The following is a 10,936-nucleotide window of genomic DNA, read 5'->3' as shown; positions in this document are numbered from 1 at the left end:
GGCCTTCTCGCCTTCTTTCATTTCATCCGATGCCAGTTTGGATAAGGGCTTCCTCATATGCTTGATACACTTTCTCTGTAATTCTTCCAAGTGATCGGTAACAACGCAGCAGTAATAGCAACAATTGAAAGCTGCACGCAAGTATGTGATGTAAAGGTCCAATGAAATCTCAACCTGCCCCACAAAGGATGAATGAATGAAAACACGACTACGAGCGGTCTACGCACCTTCTTGTTCTCGTATGCAGTTTCATCACCAGGGTCAACGACGCCCTGGTCGCGCAGCTCTGCCATCAACTTTTCAATCCTACGGTCTACAGCGTCACTGCCCCGCTCAGGAGGGTCCTCTTCATCGAGTTCGAGTTCGACGTCGTTGTCCGACAATGCCGCATCTTCATTCCCCGTCTTAGCCGGCGAATCTTGTGCTGATATCTTTAGTTTGCGTAGTGCCGCTGCCTGTTCTTCCAACAAGCCGGCGAGTGTTCTGGCGTTGACAAGGTCCTTTTGCAATCGTTCGGGTTTATTGGCCACCTCGGGAGCCCAACGTATTTTACTGACGAATGGCTTGGTATTGTGAGTAACGTGTAGCTTGAAACCTTCGACCTAAAACATCCCAAGGTTTCAGAATGCCGAAATCCCCACCTCGGAAAGACAATCACCTTTCGGTCTTGCAACTCATTCATTGCCAGCGTCATATCGGCATCATCTGCAAAACGTATCCAACCTGCACGATAGTAGTTTCGTTTCTGAAGGGGATCGCCCAATGCGAGATGTACAAATCCAGGAACGGCCTTGCAAGACTAAGCACAGTGGCGATTGAATAGAAATACATGTGTAACAAGCTGATTGCCTTACCTCCTCCAACTTGAGTCGTCCAATGTCGGGAGGTATGGTCCTTATCATGACCTGATTACCCTCTGTCGGTACTGATGCTTCCTCAACCCTACTTGAACGGTTATTGTCCTTCGCTTTTCCATTGGTTTCTCTGGGTTCTTCTTCGTCTGCTTCCAAGTTAAATGGTATGTCATCATCACCAGTAATTTTGGCATCGTCCGTTGTATCAAGCATAGAAGTATCGCCAGTCTCCTTCATAGGTGATAAGGACTGTTCCCCTTCATTCTCACGAAAGTCAGGATCAAACTTCCCCGACTCAAGGTCGTGCAAGAAAGTGCTCAAACGACCTCTCCATCCCTCCTTCCTGACCCTGGAACGTAACTTCTGGAACTCTGGAGCAGGATCATATTTTTCCCAGAACCACGGGGACTTTTTATGATGGTCAAACATGGTCTGAAGCTGGAGCACAACGGGAATATTTAGCGATGCAGAACAGACACGATAATGACAGCAAGAAAGCTAATTTCGAGGTAGAAGAAACCACCTTGAACAATCCGACCTCGAATATCACACCAGAACTAGGAATTAGAGGAGGACACGGCAATACGCCTAAAAAAATCGCTGTAGCATGTGACTGAGGAATAGCTCAAAGTCATAGATACAGCAAGAAGTGATACAGGAATGTAAAAAGATAGACGGGACAGACCTGTTGAAATGCGAAATCCTTCTTATACTTTTCCCATCTGCTTTTGATGCCGTTACGCGGTTTGGAACCGTCACCTGCTTCTTGCTCTGCGGCTTTGTCAGCATTGTCTTCTTCTAGCGCTTGCTGCGGGTAATAGAATCGAAACCAGTCGGCATATTGTTTGAGTGAGGCAGGATAGTCGAGCGTATGTGGATCCGGAGGAGGCCTTCTACCATATGGGGGCGCATGACTTCGGCGCGGCGGTGAATGTCCATACCCACGAGAATGACCATCTAATGGAACAAGTACCAGGTTTAAGATCGTGATTACAAGACGAGACAATAGAAGTCAAACCGTAATCATCGTTGTATCGAGGACGAGGTTCGTAGCGGTCCCTCTCGAACGGTGATGGTGAACGTCTTCGTTTCCGGCTACCACCTACAAATGCACAACTCAGGCGAATCTCCAACATGCCAGACACAGGATACAAGTACCATCGTCAAGATTCGGGCTGCGACTCCGTCCCCGTCGACCAAAGTCAAATGAACGATCTCTGTCGTACCCATACCGGTCCCTTTCATAGTCGTAGTCTCGGAAATCTGTACCATGAGCGCCGTCAAAATACGGTGGCCTTGAAGGGTATGAGTGAGGTGAACGCGAACGAGAGCGCCGAGATGAAGTAGGTTGGCCAGAGGGCCAGGACATCTTTGAGTAAAAGAAGAGAGAAAAGAACTAGTAGGGAAGAGAAGGCAGAAGAACAAGATGGCTGATCAGAGCCTGAGACTGAGAGAGGTCGAGCATGATGAAGCACAGACCTCTTGGGATCACGATCACAAAGCGTGGACGTCGACACAGACAGTGAGCTCGACGGACTTCAACACGCAGTATGTGTTCGGGATGAAGTCAAGCCTTCCTTCGTCACACCCATGTCTGTTCGGAGTTTGCAATTTCGAGTTCCGACTAAGCGCCCAATTATCTCTTAAGTACGCACTTACGACAAACGCACGGTTTTATGCGACACAGTTCCCTCTCTCGAAGCCCAAGCCGAGAAAGGTTTGAAGGAGAAGCGGAAGCAGAAACTTCTCGAAACTCCACCTATGCTGATGCGCAGAAATCAGTCACAAAACCGGAGCGCGAGGAAGCGGAGATACTACCCACAGCTGATGTTGGATTGGTAGATGGAATGAATCTACAAGGTTTCTCGTCAGGAAGGATCGTAAAGCCAATAACCCCAGAAGCCTTGGCTGCATTCAAAGCAGCCCAAGAGCGTGCAGGGGTCATTTACATCTCCAGGATACCCCCTGGAATGCAGCCTGCTAAAGTACGACATCTTATGAGCGCATATGGAGAAGTCGGCAGAGTTTATCTTCAACAAGAAGGTACGGGCTGTTATCTATTTTCTATATAATACACTGGACTTCAACGTTTAAATAGATGCCAAACGTGCATATCTAAGGCGCAAATATACGGCTACGAAAAAAGCACATTTCACAGAAGGATGGGTCGAATTCAAAGACAAGAAGATTGCGAGAAGCATCGCTGAAATGCTGAACGCACAGCCGATCGGGGGCAAAAAGGGAACACGATGGCGAGATGATGTTTGGACGATGAGGTATCTTCCGAAATTCAAGTGGAACATGTTGACCGAACAAGTCGGTGAGTTATCTGTCTACACCATCGAGTTTCAGTCCTCATATCTCTCAGCTCATGAAGCGGCACTACATGCTGCGAAGCTTCGTGTTGAACTTTCGCAATCGAAAACAGAACAACGTGACTATCTAAAAAACGTGGAATTGGCTCGAGTTCTGGAGAAACGGGCGGAAAGGAAAAGAGAAAAGGGCGAAGAAATGCAACTGAAGCCTTTACCAGAACGGAAAAAGAGACGTCTGGAAGAGGAGGCAAGTAAGAAACCGGCGCGTCATGAAGACAATAAGGATAAGCAATTAGAGACCGTACTCAGTAGCATATTTTGAGGTCAATCCAATATAGTCATGCTCTCTCTTACGGGACTTGCATTCAGAACAAAAAGATATGGTTTGATGCGTACGGTAACAAGGTGGTCCACTCACAGCCTGCATACATACTCCTTAATGATAGGTTTCTGGCTTCTCCGCCACAGTCCACAGTCCAATAGAAATCGTGATCCAAAAAATACAACACGGCCAAGGAAAGGCTGAAAAGCTCTGTCAAAGTAGCTTAACATATGATGCAGGAAACAATCCACTCTTTCCGTTGAATGTCCCCGTCCACCTGTTCGCACGAAAACGGTAAGGCCGACAGTATTATTCACCCATAAAAATGGACATACCAATCGTCCGTGGTTCGTTCAGTAACCAAAACCCTCTGGTTGGCTCTAATCTGCAGATCTCCCGGATCCTGACGCAAAAAAAAGGGAATCACTCGTCTGCAAACCGACGACTTCAAGGCCACCATCACTCACTGACGAATCGTAGTCATACAAAGCTTCGGCCCATTCTCCATCTTCTTCGTGAGCGGGCGGAGGCGTAGGTTCACGGTTCCTCGTTGGAGGAGGCGCATATGAGTTCTTCTTTTGAGAGAACGCACTAGGAACCGGAAGTGGTGTCGAAGACGATTGAGGTTCTTTCTTGGAGAATAAAGCTGATGTCACCATCCTGGATTTAGACGACATGTCGACATCACCGAAAGTCTATGTGAACGTTTGAAAGCCAGAATATTGAATTATGCTCGACTAGTCCACGAACGGACTGGCTGCACGTACTTGTGAGGAACGCAAACCGCGCGGGGCAGGAGGAGGTGTGTGCGTGTTGGGTGCATGTCGCGGTGGACTCGGATTTGATTGATTTGCAAACGCAGAGGCCGCTGCTGCTACTCGGCCAGCAGCTTGCTTGACTTCGGAACTAGAAACCATGCCATCGTTGGCTGATCCTTGCAGATGCGCTACAAGTTCCGGTCGAGATTGAAAGTATCTAAAGTCGATTCTGAGATAACACTCCAAGCGATTGAAAGACGTGGCAGTACCTACTCGTCTAGCAGGGTGAAGAATGCGTCTTTCTCATGGTGGGATAGGTTAGCAAAAACCATCTGTCGAAGGGCTGAATCAAGCTGATTTCGGGAGGGTTCTCCTGAATCGGGCCTCTATCCCCGAATCAGGAAGTACCCGATTTTGCCGAAGCCAGTTGTCTGTTTTCCTGCATCGACTTTTCGGCTCGTACCCTTGGATATCCAAGTGTGAGTATAATAGCATGCTATACATCGTTGGTCATACAATCCAGTAATAAGAGAGAGGGAGTTCAAAAATGAGGCGAGATCGTGACTATTGTGGTTAAGGGATTCTGGGAAACATCTCTTTGATTATGAGCGGAGAAGATAGAGTGGTAATAACAACATGGGGAGGGTAGAGTGTAAATTAAGTGCTGGAGACGCGAATAAATCACCAAAATGCCAGCAGACAAAAACAGTCAAATGATATAGAATTGCGAGGAGCCGCAAAAGAAAAAGAAGGGCGAAAAGAGCGCAATATCGAAACAGAGATGGAAAAACACAGACAACACAAAGCATGAAGACAGCAGTCCAGTACATAAACAAAACGAGCCTAGGAACCTATAATAAAGAGTCTATTGAGTCCAGTTCGGGAAAGAAAAGTCATTGGCAAAAAGGAACGGGTCCGCACTGGTTGGGCTGATCATATTTGGAGCTTGCATCGGCTGCTGGCCTGGCGCGGGTGTCGCTGACATATGTCTTGTTGGCGCCAGGTCAGATTGATGCCCTGGTGATGGTGTAGCGAATGGATAAGAAGCGTTAGGGTTGTTAGGAGTACCCCATGTCTGAGATAATCCCGGCGGTGATCCGCCACCTACAACACCGTTGTTACTTCCTTGTCCACCACCGCCAACACCCCCACCGTATGACCCACCACCTACGAACCCAGCAGCACTACCAGGACGATTATTCATCCCGTACGAACTGGGAGTAAGCCCTATTTGCTGCTGCTGCTGCCAATTCGACGAGGCCTGCATCTGCTGAGGATTGAACCCATTTTGAGGTTGCATTCCTCTCTGCTGGCCTCCTTGCTGTTGTTGCATCATCATCCTAGTGAAGTCATCCTGATTCATCGAACCTCTATTCGGCATCCTGGGCGTCATTGGAGACTGCACCCCACCATCCGGTGGTGACCTCGCACTCCTTGCTATCCCTGGTATCGCGGAGCCGGACCTCAAAACGGGTGGGAAGCCGTTATTATCCCCTCCTGCGTTTCCGGTTAACATCGGTGATCCAACACTACCACGACTATGAGTGGGCGAAGTTGCTGGTGGTTGTTGAATCTGCTGCTGTCGCATCCGTTCCTGCTGTTGCTGCATGAACGCCATCTGTTGTTGGGGATTCATCATCATGTTCGCTGGATTTATGCTACCACCTCCCATATTCCCTCCACCCCGGTTTTGTTGCTGCTGCTGCATCAACATCAATTGCCGTTGGGTCATTTGATTCAGGTGCATAGGTGAATTCGACATGCCACCAAGTTGTGGCGTCCCAGTCATCGACCTCTGAGGATCCATCCCATTCGGACTGCCACTTCCACCCTGCCCTATCATCATCGGGTTTTGTGCCATCTGCGCCTGGTGCGTGACAGGAGGAACTTGTTGAGGGTTGGAAAATTGATTTCCGGGCATACCCATTCCAGTAGTCATACCACCAGGTGAAGTATTCACGCCGCCCATACCCACGTTGTTCATGGGTGGTGACATATTTGGCATAGCTCCAGTCGGACGACCCATGTTCATGGCATTTTGTTGCTGTTGATGTTGATGTTCTTGTATTTTGATCGCTGCCAACTAACGAATGGACGGAACAATGATGATGAGTCATGGTAAGTTATAACAGAGGAAGGGAAGAAACTATGCCCACCTGGGAGATTTTCCGCATCTGGTCCTGAATAGGCAGCGTCGCAAACCCAGGTACCTGCTTCATTAAAACACCCACGAATGGATGATTAGGTGTGTTCAGGATCGTGTACGCCTGCTGCGCCGTCAAACCTGCGCCCCCACCCGCCATTTGTGGATGTGAAGGAGTAGTTCCATTCATCTGGTTTTGCATTCCACCACCAGATATTTGTTGGTTCATGCCTCCCGATCCAGATGACGGTGGCGACATTTGTCTGCTGCCTGACATGCCTTGTTGAGAATTCTGCCGTTGCTGTTGTAGACGCATCGCCGCCTGCCTCTGAGTAGTCATCTGAGCCTCATTCGCATTCATCATGCCTGGTGGGCTCATTGCCGTTGGCCCACCAGCACCAACTTGGTCAGACATCTGTGCTGATTGTGACTGCGCCGACAAAGGCGTCATTCCATTGGGGATAGGGGTAGAAGAAGTAGAGGGGTATTGATTTTCCTGTTGTTGTGATTGAGGCAACGAGGGAGGAGGCATCATGGAAGGGGAGTTGAGCATTTTATTTTCCCCAGTGTCACGGCGCTTGTTCATCATGTCCAAAGGAATGTCTTCAGAACGTTCACGTTTCAAGGTGGTTATGGGGGTCATAGGCTGAGGCGTAGCAGACGACAGCTGGTTGCGTTGAGCAAGGGCTTTCGCAAAGACGGTAGCTAGGTCGGAGTAGAGCTGTTGGACACGTTCTGTCGAAGTGAATTCTACAGGTGGAGGTGCGTCTATGATAGGAAGAGGTGGTAATGCGGCAGGATTCTACCCTCGCCATGTATCAGAACACGCCGATGATATATGAGTACAGTTAACTCACGATGGTGTTATCAGCCCAACGAGCCATATAGTCCAAGTTACTTTTGATTCGAGCGGCATATCTAACGGAAAAGATTGAACTATCATCCTCTCGGTAGTTGATAGCAACTCACTGTTGAAACCTTGAGTCAGCAAACTGGATCCCACGTGCTTGAAACTCCATCGATACTCTAAGAAAATATATCAGATAGTACACATCGAACCACCACGAGAACACTCACTTTATCAGTTCTGAATTTAGTTCTAGCATCATTGCGACTCTCTGCTCACTGGAATTAGTCGGTGCCGAAGGTATGGCGCCTGGCATGGGTGAATGGTGATTCATGAGGGATGGGTGATGCAAATGTGCTTCGCTGCCCCCATCTGTGCCAGCACCCGAGGTGGCGAAGGAAGAGAGCTGTTGGGAGGAGAAATTGACAAGGTTTGGGGAGTTTACACCATTCACTTCTGCCTGAGACTTGGCCGCGTTTTCGTCATCTCCTTTGCTTTCTCCCGACTCCTTCTTCTCCGAGGGTTCGGCTGTATCGGCCGCTGGGGTGTCCATATCATCTGGTGGAGGGGAAAGTTCACTCAACGGGGTAGAAAGACAAGAAGGGACTCTGTCTTCAAGCGGTTTTGTGTCGGCCGTGTCAACGTTTTGTTCTGCCTGGATAGTGGTCTCCGGAACTGGGGAAAGGGACGAACTTCGCTCGTCTGCAGTCGGAGATGTTGAATTTCCATCTGCAGGACTTGCAGGAGACTCTGGACCCGATGGACGAGACGTAACTGGGTCACCCTCGGGAGGAGTAGCGGGATCACGTTTCTGGTCCTGTGGTTGCTTTGAGCCGTCTGACTGAGAATTGGGGGGTCTCTGAGGTAAATCCGCCCAGGGAGAGGGTATTTGAAGGGAATGCTGGTTCGGCAAGATTAGATTCTGCTTTGAGTGGGAGGAATTCGAAAGAGGAGAATGATGGTTCCGATCGATATGTATCATCTGCTCCGTCCTAAATGCCACGTTGCCAAGGTTCTAGTCTTAGCGGAGTTGGCACACAAAAAAGTGGGAACAATGTCGAAAGATTTTCGTGGGTGCCGTCCTCGTCGTTGGGCACGATGAGCTTGAGGCTTTCGTCGTTCAACAGCAACAGAGCGTGGGAGACTAACCCATTAGTAAGCATTCCTGCACGAAACAGGAAAAGTGCCGAACGACGACGCTGGACGGTCAATAAGGTGAGTAGGAGACATAGTATATAGAGGATCCAGCGTTTACTTGTCGTGTGGGGTTGTTTCGTTCATCGGGGTCGGAATCGAAATTGAGGATCGGCATTACCCATCGTTCTCGGCCACTTCAGATTCTGTCAGGCTGGTCGTGATGGGAAGCACGACATGAACTTTTATGAGACGATCAGAACCCATCACCATCATGGTCCAGAGACAATAGCTTTCTCCTTGACTGCTACTCCCAACACTCCGTGGGTATCTACGGGTCATTGCCGGTTACCTGTCGCTACCAAGCAAATAACATCAGAGCTTTCCTCATAATATCTGTCAACGATAGAACATTTCTCAGGTCGGACGGGCAGCCGGCTGCAGGTACTTCTAAGGGGACTCGTGTACAAGGAGTAAAGAGGCACCGCGTGATTCCGAACCCAAGTATACCCCCGCCAATAACCTGTGAGGAATAATCAGGTATTGACTCCTGCCTCCAGCCATGCGCATGAGACGCCATAACGTTGAGAGGTTGGACTGTTGGAAGTCGAAAACCTCAAATTTGAACCATCTTCCACATACTAAACCTAAGCGCCTGAAGCGTCCGCTGACATAAACATTCCCACGAGCCAACACCTCCAGTTTCTGGCTCCCTCCAAATCTCAAGTCCGGTCGAATCCTCCAGACACTTACGGTGAGTATGTCTCTCTAATACCTCAAATCCCTCGTTACAGATATTCCGGATCCCGTGTATGCAACCATAACAATCTGTGTCGAAATACGGCGATTCCTTGTTGGATCGCAGATTTACACTTTGGATGACGATCCACAACTCTTCTCCTGATACCTTTCCTGAAGTGTTCCTCCACTGAATTCTTCTCTTGTTCTCTTCAGATTAAACAATGGGTCGGGTCATTCGAACACAGAGGCGTTCGCACGCAATCGTACGTTCCCATCCCCACCTTTCCCATTCTGAACGAAATTCAACCAATTCTTTGGAATCTAATACATATAGTTCAAATCGCACACCCACCACAACAAGGCCCCCGCACAACTTCGTGCCCTAGATTTTGCAGAGAGGAACGGTTATGTCCGGGGTGTTGTCAAGGAAATTATTCACGACGCTGGCCGGTACGCCCCTTGCCCGTTTATAAACAATTTGCTGTCGAACTCATGATTTCGCCTTCTTAGTGGTGCCCCCCTTGCCCGTGTAGTTTTCCGTGACCCCTACCGATACAAGCTTCGCAAAGAGACTTTCGTCGCCACTGAAGGCCTACACACCGGTGCTTTCGTCTACTGTGGCAAAAAGGCTGCTCTCACTGTCGGAAACGTTCTTCCCATCTCTCAATGCCCTGAAGGAACTATCGTTTGCAACGTTGAAGAGAAAGTAGGCGACCGTGGCGCTCTTGCTCGCACATCCGGCAACTACGCTACCGTCATCGGTCACTCTCCTGATGACAACAAGACCCGTATTAGACTGCCAAGTGGTGCAAAGAAGACGATTGCTGGTGGTGCAAGGGCGACAATTGGTATCGTCGCTGGTGGTGGAAGGATCGACAAACCTTTGCTCAAGGCCGGAAGAGCGTATCACAAATACAAGGCCAAACGTTACAAGTGGGTTGATATCTGATTTCCTATATCAGACTCTGACTGCTCTCCAGCTGGCCTCGTACTCGTGGTGTTGCTATGAACCCCGTCGATCATCCTCACGGTGGCGGTAACCACCAGCATATTGGAAAAGCATCGACAATCGCCCGCTCTGCTGTTCCCGGTCAGAAAGTCGGTCTTATTGCCGCTCGTCGGGTAAGCCATACCTTGCTTCGTTTTTGATGTACTGTTCCTGACTTGCTTTTTCGACAGACTGGTCTGCTCCGTGGTACTGTCAAAGTCAAGGAGGTGTAAGGATGGAAATGGCCAAATATTTTCTTCGGTTGTTCATCTTTACATTATTATTGACTTGGCGGTCCTCGTTGACTTTCATGCTTTCCCTACGTACCACTTCAACACCATGCATACTGTAGGCACAAAAAAATCTGTATGCCCACCCACTCACGCACTCGCATTGGGGACATGTCCATTCTCTCCTCCTTTAGGCTCTTCCAACCGCGTGTGGCGAGTGTCAGCACCATACCATACTCATGAGCTGTCTTCGTGAATCATCTTGCAAGTCAGTGACCGTTCAATAATCCCGACTGAAAACCCGGCAGCGAACCTTGCATTGAAGGGAGTCATACTATTCTGTTTAGGGATATGCAACATTTTCGAGTACCACTTCCACACACCACTTACCGTATCAAAAATTTGACTAGAGTATTTTAATAGTGCTCAAAACGTTAACCTGAATTTATGAGGATTTTAGGATAGCTGTAAGAAACCTCGGAGAGTGTCCGAGGGTGATTCGAGAAGTGCAAAGCGTTTTGTCACGTATCGTCACGTCCGGCAAGACTTCGGCAAGTAGCAAAGCTCGCGCCAGGCCAGCTCACTGCCGTCTCGCTTACAGGTC

At 49.0% G+C, this 10,936-nt stretch overlaps 4 protein-coding genes across 5 annotated transcripts; 2 read left to right on the top strand and 2 right to left on the bottom strand.

Moving 5' to 3' along the window:
* The first annotated feature begins 2,494 nt into the window (after window positions 1-2,494).
* On the top strand, window positions 2,495-3,532 carry E1B28_003976 (uncharacterized protein). Its single transcript, XM_043148425.1, has 3 exons — window positions 2,495-2,897; window positions 2,953-3,174; window positions 3,223-3,532. Exons 1-3 carry the CDS (start codon window positions 2,531-2,533, stop codon window positions 3,489-3,491), a joined length of 858 nt encoding a protein of 285 aa, XP_043013024.1. The 5' UTR covers window positions 2,495-2,530; the 3' UTR covers window positions 3,492-3,532.
* Window positions 3,533-3,704: 172 nt separating this feature from the next.
* E1B28_003975 (uncharacterized protein) lies at window positions 3,705-4,581 on the bottom strand (the record flags this gene model as incomplete). The annotated part of the gene is made up of 5 exons (XM_043148424.1): window positions 3,705-3,768; window positions 3,827-3,894; window positions 3,959-4,186; window positions 4,259-4,466; window positions 4,523-4,581. 5 exons carry the CDS (start codon window positions 4,579-4,581, stop codon window positions 3,705-3,707), a joined length of 627 nt encoding a protein of 208 aa, XP_043013023.1.
* Window positions 4,582-5,114: 533 nt separating this feature from the next.
* E1B28_003974 (uncharacterized protein) lies at window positions 5,115-8,221 on the bottom strand (the record flags this gene model as incomplete). Its single annotated transcript, XM_043148423.1, has 5 exons — window positions 5,115-6,332; window positions 6,406-7,194; window positions 7,250-7,310; window positions 7,362-7,418; window positions 7,470-8,221. The coding sequence occupies 5 exons, from the start codon at window positions 8,219-8,221 to the stop codon at window positions 5,115-5,117; spliced, it is 2,877 nt and encodes a 958-aa protein (XP_043013022.1).
* An 837-nt stretch (window positions 8,222-9,058) lies between these two features.
* On the top strand, window positions 9,059-10,848 carry RPL2 (60S ribosomal protein L2). Of its 2 annotated transcripts, XM_043148422.1 has the most exons (6): window positions 9,059-9,127; window positions 9,328-9,377; window positions 9,449-9,564; window positions 9,625-10,047; window positions 10,095-10,236; window positions 10,294-10,848. In XM_043148422.1, exons 2-6 carry the CDS (start codon window positions 9,336-9,338, stop codon window positions 10,333-10,335), a joined length of 765 nt encoding a protein of 254 aa, XP_043013021.1. In that variant the 5' UTR covers window positions 9,059-9,127; window positions 9,328-9,335; the 3' UTR covers window positions 10,336-10,848. The 2 variants fall into 2 exon arrangements, with proteins under 2 accessions (XP_043013021.1, XP_043013020.1); XM_043148421.1 differs by lacking the exon at window positions 10,294-10,848 and having other exon boundaries at window positions 9,625-10,117.
* The last annotated feature ends 88 nt before the right edge of the window (window positions 10,849-10,936 follow it).

Source organism: Marasmius oreades, chromosome 2 (genome assembly GCF_018924745.1).
Source record: "Marasmius oreades isolate 03SP1 chromosome 2, whole genome shotgun sequence".
In the NCBI taxonomy this organism is placed as follows: domain Eukaryota; kingdom Fungi; phylum Basidiomycota; class Agaricomycetes; order Agaricales; family Marasmiaceae; genus Marasmius; species Marasmius oreades.
This window is presented reverse-complemented; position numbering and strand designations above follow the sequence as displayed.

What these genes read in the sequence shown, in the direction of transcription:
- E1B28_003976 (XM_043148425.1), top strand. Translation starts at nt 2,531, where the DNA reads ATGCGACACAGTTCCCTCTCTCGAAGCCCAAGCCGAGAAAGGTTTGAA. An exon ending in AGTTTATCTTCAACAAGAAG is followed by an intron (nt 2,898 to 2,952) that starts GTACGGGCTGTT and finishes ACGTTTAAATAG; the next exon opens with ATGCCAAACGTGCATATCTA. An exon ending in CATGTTGACCGAACAAGTCG is followed by an intron (nt 3,175 to 3,222) that starts GTGAGTTATCTG and finishes CATATCTCTCAG; the next exon opens with CTCATGAAGCGGCACTACAT.
- RPL2 (XM_043148422.1), top strand. Translation starts at nt 9,336, where the DNA reads ATGGGTCGGGTCATTCGAACACAGAGGCGTTCGCACGCAATC. An exon ending in AGAGGCGTTCGCACGCAATC is followed by an intron (nt 9,378 to 9,448) that starts GTACGTTCCCAT and finishes TAATACATATAG; the next exon opens with TTCAAATCGCACACCCACCA. An exon ending in GTCTTATTGCCGCTCGTCGG is followed by an intron (nt 10,237 to 10,293) that starts GTAAGCCATACC and finishes CTTTTTCGACAG; the next exon opens with ACTGGTCTGCTCCGTGGTAC.